Source organism: Polyodon spathula, chromosome 13 (genome assembly GCF_017654505.1).
Source record: "Polyodon spathula isolate WHYD16114869_AA chromosome 13, ASM1765450v1, whole genome shotgun sequence".
NCBI lineage: Eukaryota > Metazoa > Chordata > Actinopteri > Acipenseriformes > Polyodontidae > Polyodon > Polyodon spathula.
This window is the reverse complement of record NC_054546.1, coordinates 18225631-18237632: the sequence shown is the minus strand read 5'-3', so window position 1 is coordinate 18237632 and position 12002 is coordinate 18225631. Positions and strand designations below refer to the sequence as shown.

The window sequence follows — 12002 nt, the reverse complement described above, 5'->3', positions numbered from 1 at the left end:
GTGCACAACCTACCTAGCTGTTCCCTCTGTGCAGACCTGCTAACTCTCCTATCAGCCATAAACCCAGTGCACAGCACCAAATGAACTCCTAATTCTTTAGGCAGAATCACTACCTTTATCAGTGTTGGTTGGTCCTGAAGTCCAAAGAGAGTGCATTGGTACTGTACTAACTCTTATCTGCAAATTATAATAGGACTATACAGGGTGAACCACTGTGTCATTAAATCAATAACAGTATCACTGTAAATGACTGACATACCAGGTTAAATAATGAATAAAATAAACATAGATACAGTACATCCTCACTATAACGCCCTTCATTATAACAAACCTTTGGCTATAACGAACCTGGCCCCTGGACCCAAATAAAAAAAACAACTAAATAAGTGTCAACATCCCGGTCTGTACGCATGGGATGAGAGTCAACTCTTTTGTCTTAATAAATAATATTCACTGTGTAACCGTGATCTCCACAGATCGTTTGAAAAAAGCAGTAACGCAGACATATTGCTGTCATGAATATAGCGGTTGAGAGTTAATTTCGAAGTGACACACAAGCAAACCAAGCACGAGAAGGAGAGGAGGTCGGACGAGGGAAAGAGGAAATGGGCTCGCCCCAGGTTCGGCTGCTGGAGCCGAGCTAAAGCGAAAACCGCAGCTCCTCTCGAAGCAAAAAAGTAAATACATTAGGAAAGATAACCATGTAATAGGCCTGAATAAGATGTCTGTGTTATAAAGTGCCACCGCAGCTTTTCTTCAGTTTAGATACTGTATCAAAAGGGAGAGACAGAAATGTAAGTTAGACTCAGAAGCTGTTTACAGTGTGAACAACACCAGTACTGTACTAGAAATATTGATGACTCGCTAGTATAGGGAATTGGGGGACATTCTGTAGGAGCATTATATCTGAGACACGTTATAATCAAAAGCCTTATAGCGATGAAGTGGAATTTGCTGAAAATTTCACTGAAATAATGTTTGGAATACAAGCTATTTATTCCCAGAATAAAACAATAATATCAAATATAAACACACACACACATAGAGCACACAGTTAAGGAACACTAACAGATATTTACCTATAATGACGCCTACTTCACAGCGCTGGTCATCAAATCCACAAGTCATCATTGTTCCAACTGTATCATTCACAACAGCCATTATATCAGCTTCATAATCCTTTAAAAAAAGAGAAGACAATTAGCCCTTTTCTCCTCTTTCTCTATGGTACAATGTAGCAAACAGTCTTTACGGAATTATAATTAAGAACATGAGAACATTCACGTATGAAAGAAGGCCATTCAGTTGAAAAACTTTGTCAAGTTGGGTCTTAAAAAATCACAGTGATACAGCTTCAGCAACATGACTAGGTAACTCATTCCACCCCCTCAGTGCCTCCAACTCTCTGTTCTTAGTCTACCTCCACTTCATTTCCAAATGTGTCCTCTGGTCCGTTTCTGTGTTTTGTTTAAAATATTGGTTCAGATTCACTTTTAAGATTTTAAATACTTCAGTAAAGTTCCCACAAGTTCTTCATTGTTCCAGGCTAAATAGAGTCGACTGTCTCATCCTATCTTCATAGCTCATTCTTAAACCCTGGGATTAGTGAGATTGCTCTTCGTTGGCTTCCCTTCAGGGCCAAATTATTCTTTTGGTGCTGTGGTGACCAGAATTGGACCAGTATATTATACAACGTCATTATAACTTCTTTTGATTTGATTGCTTCCTAATTAAGCAATAATAGAAGACACAGGGAAATACCTAAGATAACATCCCAGTGTTTTTGACAATAGGAGGCCTAAAAAAAGAAAGAGAACATACCCCTCGCTTCTTAATGGCCTTGTTCAGCAGCTTTACCACATCCATTCCCTCAACACCACTTGCTTTAAAACGTTTTGTCCACGTTAACAAAATACCCTGCAACACAAAAACAAGAACACAGGTAGAACACCTTTCTATACAAGAAAATGCATCAATAAACACATAGTTTACAGGTATAGCCTTGTGTGTTCTAGCAAATATACAGTACACGGTTTCAATTAAACTGTGTTTGACAGATATACACTGCCTGGCCACTTTATTAGGACCTGTACGTACTATCGTGTTGGGCCATGGCTTGACTTGGTCACAGCCTTGACGTGACGTGGCATAGACTCCACAAGGAGCTGGAAGGTGTCCCAAGGTATGTTAATCCATAATTGCATTAATATTTTATGTAATTGGTGCAGAGCGCTGAGGATTATGATGATGAATGCCTCTTTCAAGTTCATTCCAAGCATGCTCAATTGGATTGAGATCTGGGAATTATGGTTGCCCTGGTGTTATGCTCCTCAAAGCATTTGTGCATAATCCTGGCACAGTGGATGGGTGCATTATAGTCCTGAAAGTAGCCATGGCCATCAGGGTACAACATTATTGGGTGGACTTGATCCGCTACAATGACTAAATAAACTATGACACTGCATTCAGCCTTCCAGAGTAATCAAGGGATATACAGTAACAGGAGAGCAAGCCCAGGTAGACAGCTCCTAATAATGTGGCCAAGCAGTGTATGTAGCAATATATCTAACTGATCTTGCAGGGAAAGCATTCAACATTACCTCATCCAATTTGGTTTGACTGCAGGGGAAAGAGAAGGTAAACCCAACCGGCAGCTTCTTGTCTTTGATTTTCTGTTTCTCCATAAAATCTCCCAGGCATTCGGCCACATGGTCAAATAGCTGCAGAGAAATCACACCAGATCACAAGCATTCATGTTTTCATTTATTTTCAGGATTTACTGGGTATTTTTATGTAATTGGCCTTAAGTTTAGAGAAATGGAAATGAGAAGTTATACTAACATACAGAGTGATCGATTTTTGTATAGAAGTGTTGCAGATGTGTTCAGTTTGTCTGCTACTCACGAATGTCCCCCTGAGTCTTTTTCCCGTGGACGATTAGCACTTTAACAGGCCAATGTTTTTGTTCTGGATATTCCTGTCTGCCTTGTAATCAACTGGTGATTAACCTCTGCACTGATTATATATAAATGTGCACCATCTCTACGTCATTAGCCTGTACACCCATGCATACAATATGGGAATTGGAAAGGAGGTGTACCCGTGCTCCACTGCCATGCATGATGTCCTCTGGAGTGTCATAGATTTGACTTTCCATTTGAACCGTCTGTTTCTTCTCGTGAGAAACCTTCACCCGTAAAATCCGAAAGTTGGATCCTCCCAGATCCAGGGCAATAAAATCTCCTTTTTCTGGAAAAAACAAAGTGTAAACTCATAAATAAAATATACATACTGGTATTATATTAACCCACCTGCCAAATAAAAAGCCAAGGAAGGCTATCAGTCAGTCACCTTTGATCAGATCATCTCAAAATCTAATCAGCACACTTTTCTACGAAGGGCCATTGTGCAATTAAATTTTAAAGAAATCCATTCCTTTGTTTTGGACCACTTGTGGTATTGCACTACAGGGACTGTGCAAACACTGAACAAGGAGACTGATGAGTTGCCATTAAATCAAGCAATCAGATCTCTGACAATGCTGCCATATGAACTAGTTTAGATAGTCACATGATTCTAAGCATGTTCTGAGGTTCTCAATAATTATGGCATTGTTTTATGTTGAGTAATCATCATATACTTAAACAAGCATGTTTTAGTTAATAGTAATAAACAACTAATAGTCATTTTATAGTTACTGTATATAAACACTAAGGTCAACATCTATGTTTCACACGCATATTTCTGATAACCTATAAACGTTTAGACAGAAGTATTAACGCCCATAGCAAGAATCTACTTGAAAATGTGAGTACAGATACAGCATTTGAATGTCTTGCCCATTGAATCTTTTTTTTTTTTTCTTAAAAAAGCTCTCTTTTACATTTTAGAAAAAGTCACACAGGTCTCATCACTGCCAGCATATTGTTCTGATTACAACAGTAAGGAGCCAAGTTCTCTTTATAGTGCTCTGGCCTTCTTGTTGACAGCAGCATCTACCCTTTAACAGCAGTCATTTATAACAACTTGACATTCAAACCGTGATGCACATGCAGCAAGCGTTGTTATTATTACATAGCAACCCCCTATCAAGATCCAGCTACAGCAACCCATCGGTTTCCCCTCAGTGCCTCTCAGGAATAACTATGAGTAAACATTAAACCAGCCGACTTCCACTCGAAAAATATGCGTTTCAATTACCCCTGCTCAGGCACTTGAAAACTCTTCATTACTGGGCAATCATTAACTTTTACCTTCATTAGTTCCAGAGCATATCACAGTAATGACTATATGTGACAAGTAGCGCACTAAAAAATCACAGAGAACAAGCAACTAATCTCTCATTCAGATATTGGCTGTTTTATTTTTTCAATTTTTTGTACCACTGTTTTTCAACCCTCAAATGCACAATTTTAATGTCACCTAACCCATGCAACACACTTACCAATCTGGAGGACTGAAGGTCAATGGGTGAGCCAATTCTGTTTGCACACAATCAACATAAGCAATGGGTGTCACAAGGCTACTGATCCCTAGAGGCAAGGGCACAGCCTGGGAAATGGCTGAACTGATAGGGCACTGTAAAAGTGATTGGAGCTCAATGAGGTCCCATTAGATTTCCCACCCTAACCTTGCTGCAGTGCAAAGCTCAGTACAGTGTGTCGATCCTCAGCAGTGCAGTGGGATGTGAACCATGCTTGGTTGACTCTCCCGGAACTCAAAATGCCAGTGCTTTTACTAGGTCAGCCACTGGGGACCCCCTTAACAACCTTGCCTCTTGTAATTCATTATGTTTTCAGTATCAAACTGATGGTAACGTTGGACACAAGTGGGACTCCAATGAAATATGTTGATGTGTCAAAGTAAGGAGTGTCAATAGATGTATTTACTACTATCATTCACTAAACTTTTACACTAAAGTCAGAGATTATCATGATTCAAGTAGTATAAATGGGACATTTTCATTTACTGCACTTTGTATCAACATCTATCTGTAAATGTGAAAGCCTATTCTATAGTACAGTCCGTGAACATTTAGACAAAGAACATACATGTGAAATCCAAGCATTTTTTAGATTTATTGATTGATTTATTTTTAAATTTAAAAACTCCAAAGAGTGCCCCGAGTTCCATTACATGAATCTCTTGTACCCTTCTCTAGGTGTGGTATCAGCAGATATACACTTGATATTGAATTCAATTGTATTCTAATCTAAGAAACATGTTACCAATACAGAACTGCTGTTGGCAGAAGAATGAAAACACTAATTATACTGGTAGCAATAATATTTATCTGAATGAGCTTGTGCTGACAGAAGGATATACAGATATGCAAAGGGATGCCATCATTGTGCCAACTGACAACATGAATCAGGCTGTGTCATTATGAAACAGCTAGCAGCACCTTGCACTGGAGGAAACCATGTTGTTGCTCTTCAGCATTAATTGCATTGCCCTTAACCATACTGACTTCTAATAAAAAGGACTGGATCTAAGAGCACCAATGAATTTATTGACCCAGTCTGACATTATAGTAATGCTTTGCTACTGGTTGCTGCATGTAGTAAAGATGAATGTAATTGTATATATTTCTGTTTTTACATTTCAGGATGACAGGATGACACATTACTGTAAAGTAAAAACAAGCTTTGGATTCAAAACAGTATAGAAACTAGACTGAGAATCTAAACAGAAGTGGCATAATTACTGGCACGGTTGCCTACACTGTGAAATGCAGAGTAGGCCTCAAAGGAAGAAATGTGGTGCAGTGTCTCTGTATGTTTAGCATTGCTTTGAGATTTCAAGAACTATTCCCCCTATAGTAAATGTTTAATCGCTGTTCTCTTAACCAAAGCAAAGCGCTCTTGCTAGGGACGATGGAAACTATGAGTACATCAGTAACTGACTTCTGTTACAACCACGGCAAGCCAGAAATATGAAGCTACAGTGAACGCTTCATGTTAAAATGTGATATTTTGAAATGTGATACTTTGTACTGTGATATTTTGTAACATTTGTAAATTGCCCTGGATAGGGTCATCTGCTAAGAAATAAATAAATAAATAAATAAATAAATAAATAAAATTATAATAATAGGCAGATTCTGCTGGAAGAACCAGGTGCAATAAGAAATGTGATTGAGGCAAGGCCTCAGTTCTACAGATTCAAATTGTGAGTGAAGAGCCCTGGTTATCGGTGTTACCTTTGCAAACAAGGACGTTCAATATTAGGGGTGTGCAGAAACTTGTTCCTCATATGAGAGGAAAATATTCTCCCAATCTGCTTTTAAAACACTCAGTTCTCCCAATCTGCTTTTAAACCACTGCAGAAATGAATGTCCATTGATTGGTACTCAACTGTAAACGTTTATTCAATGCCTGTCCACCCTAACCAACATGTGCTTTGTATTCAGGTTTTATATGAGCCTCCTTCTTAATATCCATCATAATTAATCTTGTGTTAAATGTTGTCCTTCTTGATATTTTTTCCTCTAATCTTCAGTGTCACGGCTATTGTAAATAAGTGCAGTTGTCAGCCATTGCAAAATGCTTTGAGGAAAATACTATACTGTACTGTTTGTTAATTTTAACATACTATATTCCCTCAAATCTAAGACACCCCCGCATTGAAGTAGCAGCCCAAATTTCCCACACACAATTTGAGGGGGAAAAAAGCATCAAATATGCACATTTAAAAAGATACAACCTCAATTGTGCATTTAAGAAAATGACGTATGGAGGCAGTTTGTGGCTGTCTGCTGTCACACAGGGCATTACAGTTATGAGCTGCTTCTCATTTCCAGTTGTGATTACTCACACCTGTTAATCTTCCTTTTTGTGAACTGTGGTATTGCTTGGCATGTCAAAAAATACAGGGGTCTGATCAGTATTTCCGATCTGCCCAAGCTGGTACTGTTTGTTAGAACTGAGTCTAATAATGAATGTTGAAACGAGAAAATTCCCTAGGAATGTACGTCATGGATGATTTGCTTGTGGGCAGGCAGTGACATTTTTGTTCTTCTTTTCATGGCAGCCAGTCACGCTGCTAACCCTAACCCTAACCCACCACTATACTCAGAATTAAAATGCAGTCCATTTTTGAGTAGAAAACATTGGTTTAAAAAGTGAGTCTTAAATTCGAGGGAATACGGTAACCTCTGCCTGCAGCAATTTCATAAACATGAAAATTACAGCACTAGGGCTGGGTTTAAAGTTGGTCAGTGTAATACTGAAAAGTATAGGTGTGCAAAATGCTGAAGTAGGAATCCTGAAACAGAGTGAAACTGGGTGTACACAGGAACCGAGAAACCTCAGGGACTGATTCAATCTGCAAGGGAAATTCAGATTTTTTTTTTTTTTAATGGCTGGGTAAAATATGTTTCTCGTAAACCCCTTAATATGAACATCTGTACCCCATATACTACAACTGAACGATGAGGGACATTGGCTACAGTCAGACACTTTGTCATCAACAAACAACAATATTTTAGTCTCTCAAAGACAGAGACTGACAACTAACTTTTTCCACTTTTTTCACAGCACTGATATGTCATTGTTTATACAGTTAAACTGTTTAATGGAGGCAAGGAATCCTTTATAACCAAAGCACTACACGTAGCGTGTTTCTGTACTGTACCTGATCCATCAGGTATGGACCTCACAAATGTGGGCAGCATCTTGACTGTAGCTGTAGGATTGGTGTCTCTGGCCAGGCCACTCTCGAGATCCTTCCTGAACCGACATAGGATGTCCAGGAGCATTTCATCTGAGAAACGCATGGCATACAGGTATTTGTCGATCTAAAAGCAAAGAAATAAAAATGCTCAATATAGGTGGTAAACCTCATTTTTAAGGCCATCTCAGTAAAAATCCCACCTCACAATTAATAACAATTTTGTACAGACTCGAGTTGTTCCTCTTGACAGTCATATAAAGCCACTCGGACATCATTGTAATGTATCACGCTTTTTTTTAATGACCTCTCTGATAAGACCAACATGCTATAAACTATCAAACTTAGATACAACATGATATCATGGTATCTTTGCACATGTCCAAACTAAAACAGTGCTATAATTATGTAGTATAAAATACACTACCAGAAAGGCTGGATAAATTTGAAAATATGCCCCTAAAAATCTCTATTGTCCCTGAATAGATTTACAGTAATCATAACATGTTCAAATGCACATATGTGGATATACAGTAAGTGCTAGCCCATGTGTTATTAATTTACCTCCAAAGCAGAATGAATGGGTGGGACATGTTCTTCATTTTAGTCATCAAAATGCGTTTCTGTAATGGTGTATCCCAAGACTGGTACAACATCCAAGTGGCATTGGGTAATGTTACAACCTTGACATGAGTGAACACGATATACTCAGTGAACTTGCATGGACTGGGCATAAGGCCTGTAGTCCTACAGTAGATGCTGTAGCCTGTATTTCAGTTAAAACGTACAGAAAATTAAATCAAGTAGAATAATGTTTCAGTTGGTGCCTTCATCAGTATACTGATTAAAACTGGGTTTGTCGTCTACCTGGACTGGAACAATATTCAATAGGCTTAGGGCTACCGTGTAACTCCATGTACACTAGAATAGTTTTTGAAACAGTTCAGGCTTTTTAACTCGCATTTCAATGCATTCTGCTAAGTGTAGGCACCTGAGACAGGTTAAATGTACCAGAATATATAGCGATGTGAGTTGAACTGTCCCAAACTGTTTTAGTGTACATGGAGTGATATGCTAACCCTAAGTGCACTAGCAGAAACTCAGTTTTAATCGGTACACATAAATGTTGCCATTTCATTTGCTTCCTGATTTATATGATTTAAGTATAAAGCCATGATCTCAAAGTTGGCATTGTGCAATACACACCAGTTTATGACATTACTTTTTAATGGCTTAGTAACAGGGAATGGAAAAACCCCACGCACTCTGTACTGTGAGAGTGGCCTGCTAACAGGACACCAACGCCTAGCGGATTGATTTTTATCATGTCCTGTTTACACAATTCATTGGAGTTTCTTGCCAATTACAACTGAAAACTGACAGGTAATGAAGGTCGCCTTTTACATACAAAAACTATGGATTATTTCAAATTCCCATAAGTATAGGTTTCACACTGTCTCAACAGGACTCTTGTCCATTGTGTGAATCATTGACATCACCAGAAGGTATATTACTTAGAAAAAACACCCCAAAATCTGATGAAGCTAGTCACCCTCTTTTGGAGGATGCCAACTGCTTTATATACAGTGCTCCCTCGATTAGATTCTTGATTATAATGCGCCTTGGATATGTCCCCCAATTCCCTATACTAGTGATCCATGCAAGCCCATTCCCTCTTCCCCTCTCCCGACCTGCTCTTCTTCTTACACTTGGTCTGTTGCTTCAAACTGAACTCCCGATCGCCATTTAGCCATTTGTAGTTTAAAATGATCCACGAGTGGGAATGTTACCTTTTTTTTTGTTTTTTTGTAAAAAATGTGGCATTAATTACATGGTGTGTTACACATGGTCAATACACAGAAAGTAACATTTTTGCTTCACTATACATGCATTATAGAGAGGGAATTATTTTATTTTGTATTTTACTCAGATGTGTGTTGTTATGTGTCCCACGGAGCCCCCCCCCCCCCCCCCCCCCCCCCCCCCCCCCCCCCCCCCCCCCCCCCCCCCCATATATATATATATATATATATATTAATTAATTAATCGCAGGAATTAACTTGTTTTTTTATTATTATTTCCGTAATTCATTCCCTGCAGCACTATTTTATACGCCTGTGCATGCAACACAATAAATGCATCGTCGTTTGTATAGAAAGTAACTGCATTATGGAGTAAAGCACTAAAAGTGAAGAACTTAATTATGAATAGGAAGTTGTTTTTTATTAACTTTCTGACACTTCATTGGATAGAAAGACTGTTGTATATTTTAGTTCCAGTATCACAGAATACATCTGCTTTACAACACTAGCAGTTATTTTGCTACAGGCAGCAAAAACAGAACAGCAAATGAAACCTGTCAATTTTGACAGAGTATTTATTTTTTCTAATTCAGGATCTTGGCAAGCCTGTGAATCAAGCTGCATGTCTGTACGATACAGGGTGGCCCATTTCATAGTGGATATTCAGTCCATGTACACATTGGGAGTGGCATTCCTGTATAACACGAGCTGGCAAAAACAAGAATTCTTGTACATGTCTGTCTGCTCCGTCATGTGATTTTGTATTTATTATATATTTGTACGTTGTAATACTTACTGAGATATTTTCTGTGGGACACCCTGTATTACCAATGCTGTTGCAAAGTGGATGCGGTAAGGTGAGTTATAAACCGACTCAGTTGTGATTGAGCAGTTGGTTCAAACAATTTAACAGCAAATGCTGCAGTTTTTCTGTATAATTATGTGTAAATAAATATAAAACCATAAAGAGGGACCAACAATATGAATCTTTTCATTGTTAACAAATATTTAACACTTATAACTTTAAAGTCTGTTTCTTTTCAAAATGGCCGCTCAAGTGGTTATCATACTCTGAAACTTTCCTTTTGTTTATAACAACAGTTTGTTTACAGAACTGCTTTTTACACCCAGATGAAGAAGGACTTATAGTCTGAAAAGTCCAAATACAATTTATTTTTGTATCAATTAATCACATTATTTTACATTTTTTGGTACACAGCAGTTTTCCTCTCTCTCTCTCTCTCTCTCTCTCTCTCTCTCTCTCTCTCTCTCTCTCTCTCTCTCTCTCTATATATATATATATATATATATATATATATATATATATATATATATATATATATATATATATAATGTACCAATCTCCTTCTAATCTCACAAGCCCTCTTTTTAAAGCTCTGTGAACAGGGCACATTTTTTTTCTGCTGAGTTCAATAATAATGTACTATTATTATACTGTTAATACCTGCTTTTGGGATAAACCTACTGCGGTATTTGATTCCCTGCAACAGTTCATTTAGAATGAGATATTCTTTCAGGCTCCACAGTGAAAAACAACCAAAAGTCAGAATGCTATGACAATCATCCCCATAAAATGTCTGCATTATTAGAATGCAGTGATGTCACTGTTATAGCAACAGAATTTAGGAATCACTAATGGACTTGTGGAATTCACAAGGTATTTAAATGATGTGTATTTTCAGTCTGTTTAAATGATGAAAATGGTTAAAACAGACATGATCAGTTTACCTGGAAATGAGGCCTCTGTAGTTTTGAGATAATTACTATATATCCTGTAAATGACAAGTGAGAGAAGACAGCCTATAGCTGTCTCAAACTACAGTAGCTTTGGGCCTAATGGGGACCTGTGTCGACAGAAACTATGTTGCTATGTGGTTACAGTGTCACATGACTCCTCTTAAGGAATCGTAGACACCTGTCTCAAAGCCAGCTAAATAACTGCTGTATAAAGAACAACCCCAATACTGGAGTAACACAACCCACTCAGAATGAAATAATAACACTATACAGTTATACAGTACAGCATTGATGTTTTGACACATGGATTTATCAGTGTGTGCCAGACAGACATGACAGCATGTTACAGCAGGAAATATCTTATCAGTCTTACTCTTCAGTCTTTAGCTGCCTGAGATATTTACTTAATTATTATATGTAAATATGCAAATACAGTACTCATAAAAGGGGGTGAGCAATTATGCTGAGGTGTGTACTTGACTAGTTTCTTGAAATTTAAACACTAAACACCCCCCTGCCTGCCATTCAGCCTTGGGTGTCTGAATCACGTTGAATCATGCAAATAAATAGTAGTTTTATAAAGTTTGAGACCTCCAAATCACTCACAGTTGGATTTGAAGAGGACATTGGTGTATGAGGGAATATGGGCACAAGTAGAAGTGAACTTCTGTTTACGCTCTATGAGTGTCGACACATTCAGAGATACCGCAGTCCTGTAATTAAGCACTGCTTTATTACTGATTGTGATGTTACTGTTTCGTGCTGACTTTG

The 12002-nt window shown here is 38.1% G+C and overlaps 1 protein-coding gene across 1 annotated transcript in view; it reads right to left on the bottom strand.

The window, feature by feature from the left end:
- Nucleotides 1-12002, bottom strand: part of LOC121326118 (hexokinase-1-like) — a 31214-nt gene that overhangs the window by 13235 nt on the left and 5977 nt on the right. The window contains exons 2-6 of the mRNA XM_041269291.1: nucleotides 7636-7798; nucleotides 3101-3249; nucleotides 2601-2720; nucleotides 1822-1917; nucleotides 1080-1179 (exon numbers count right to left, since the gene is read on the bottom strand). Coding sequence (XP_041125225.1) covers nucleotides 1080-1179; nucleotides 1822-1917; nucleotides 2601-2720; nucleotides 3101-3249; nucleotides 7636-7798 — 628 coding nt within the window. The remainder of the gene's footprint in view (nucleotides 1-1079; nucleotides 1180-1821; nucleotides 1918-2600; nucleotides 2721-3100; nucleotides 3250-7635; nucleotides 7799-12002) is intronic.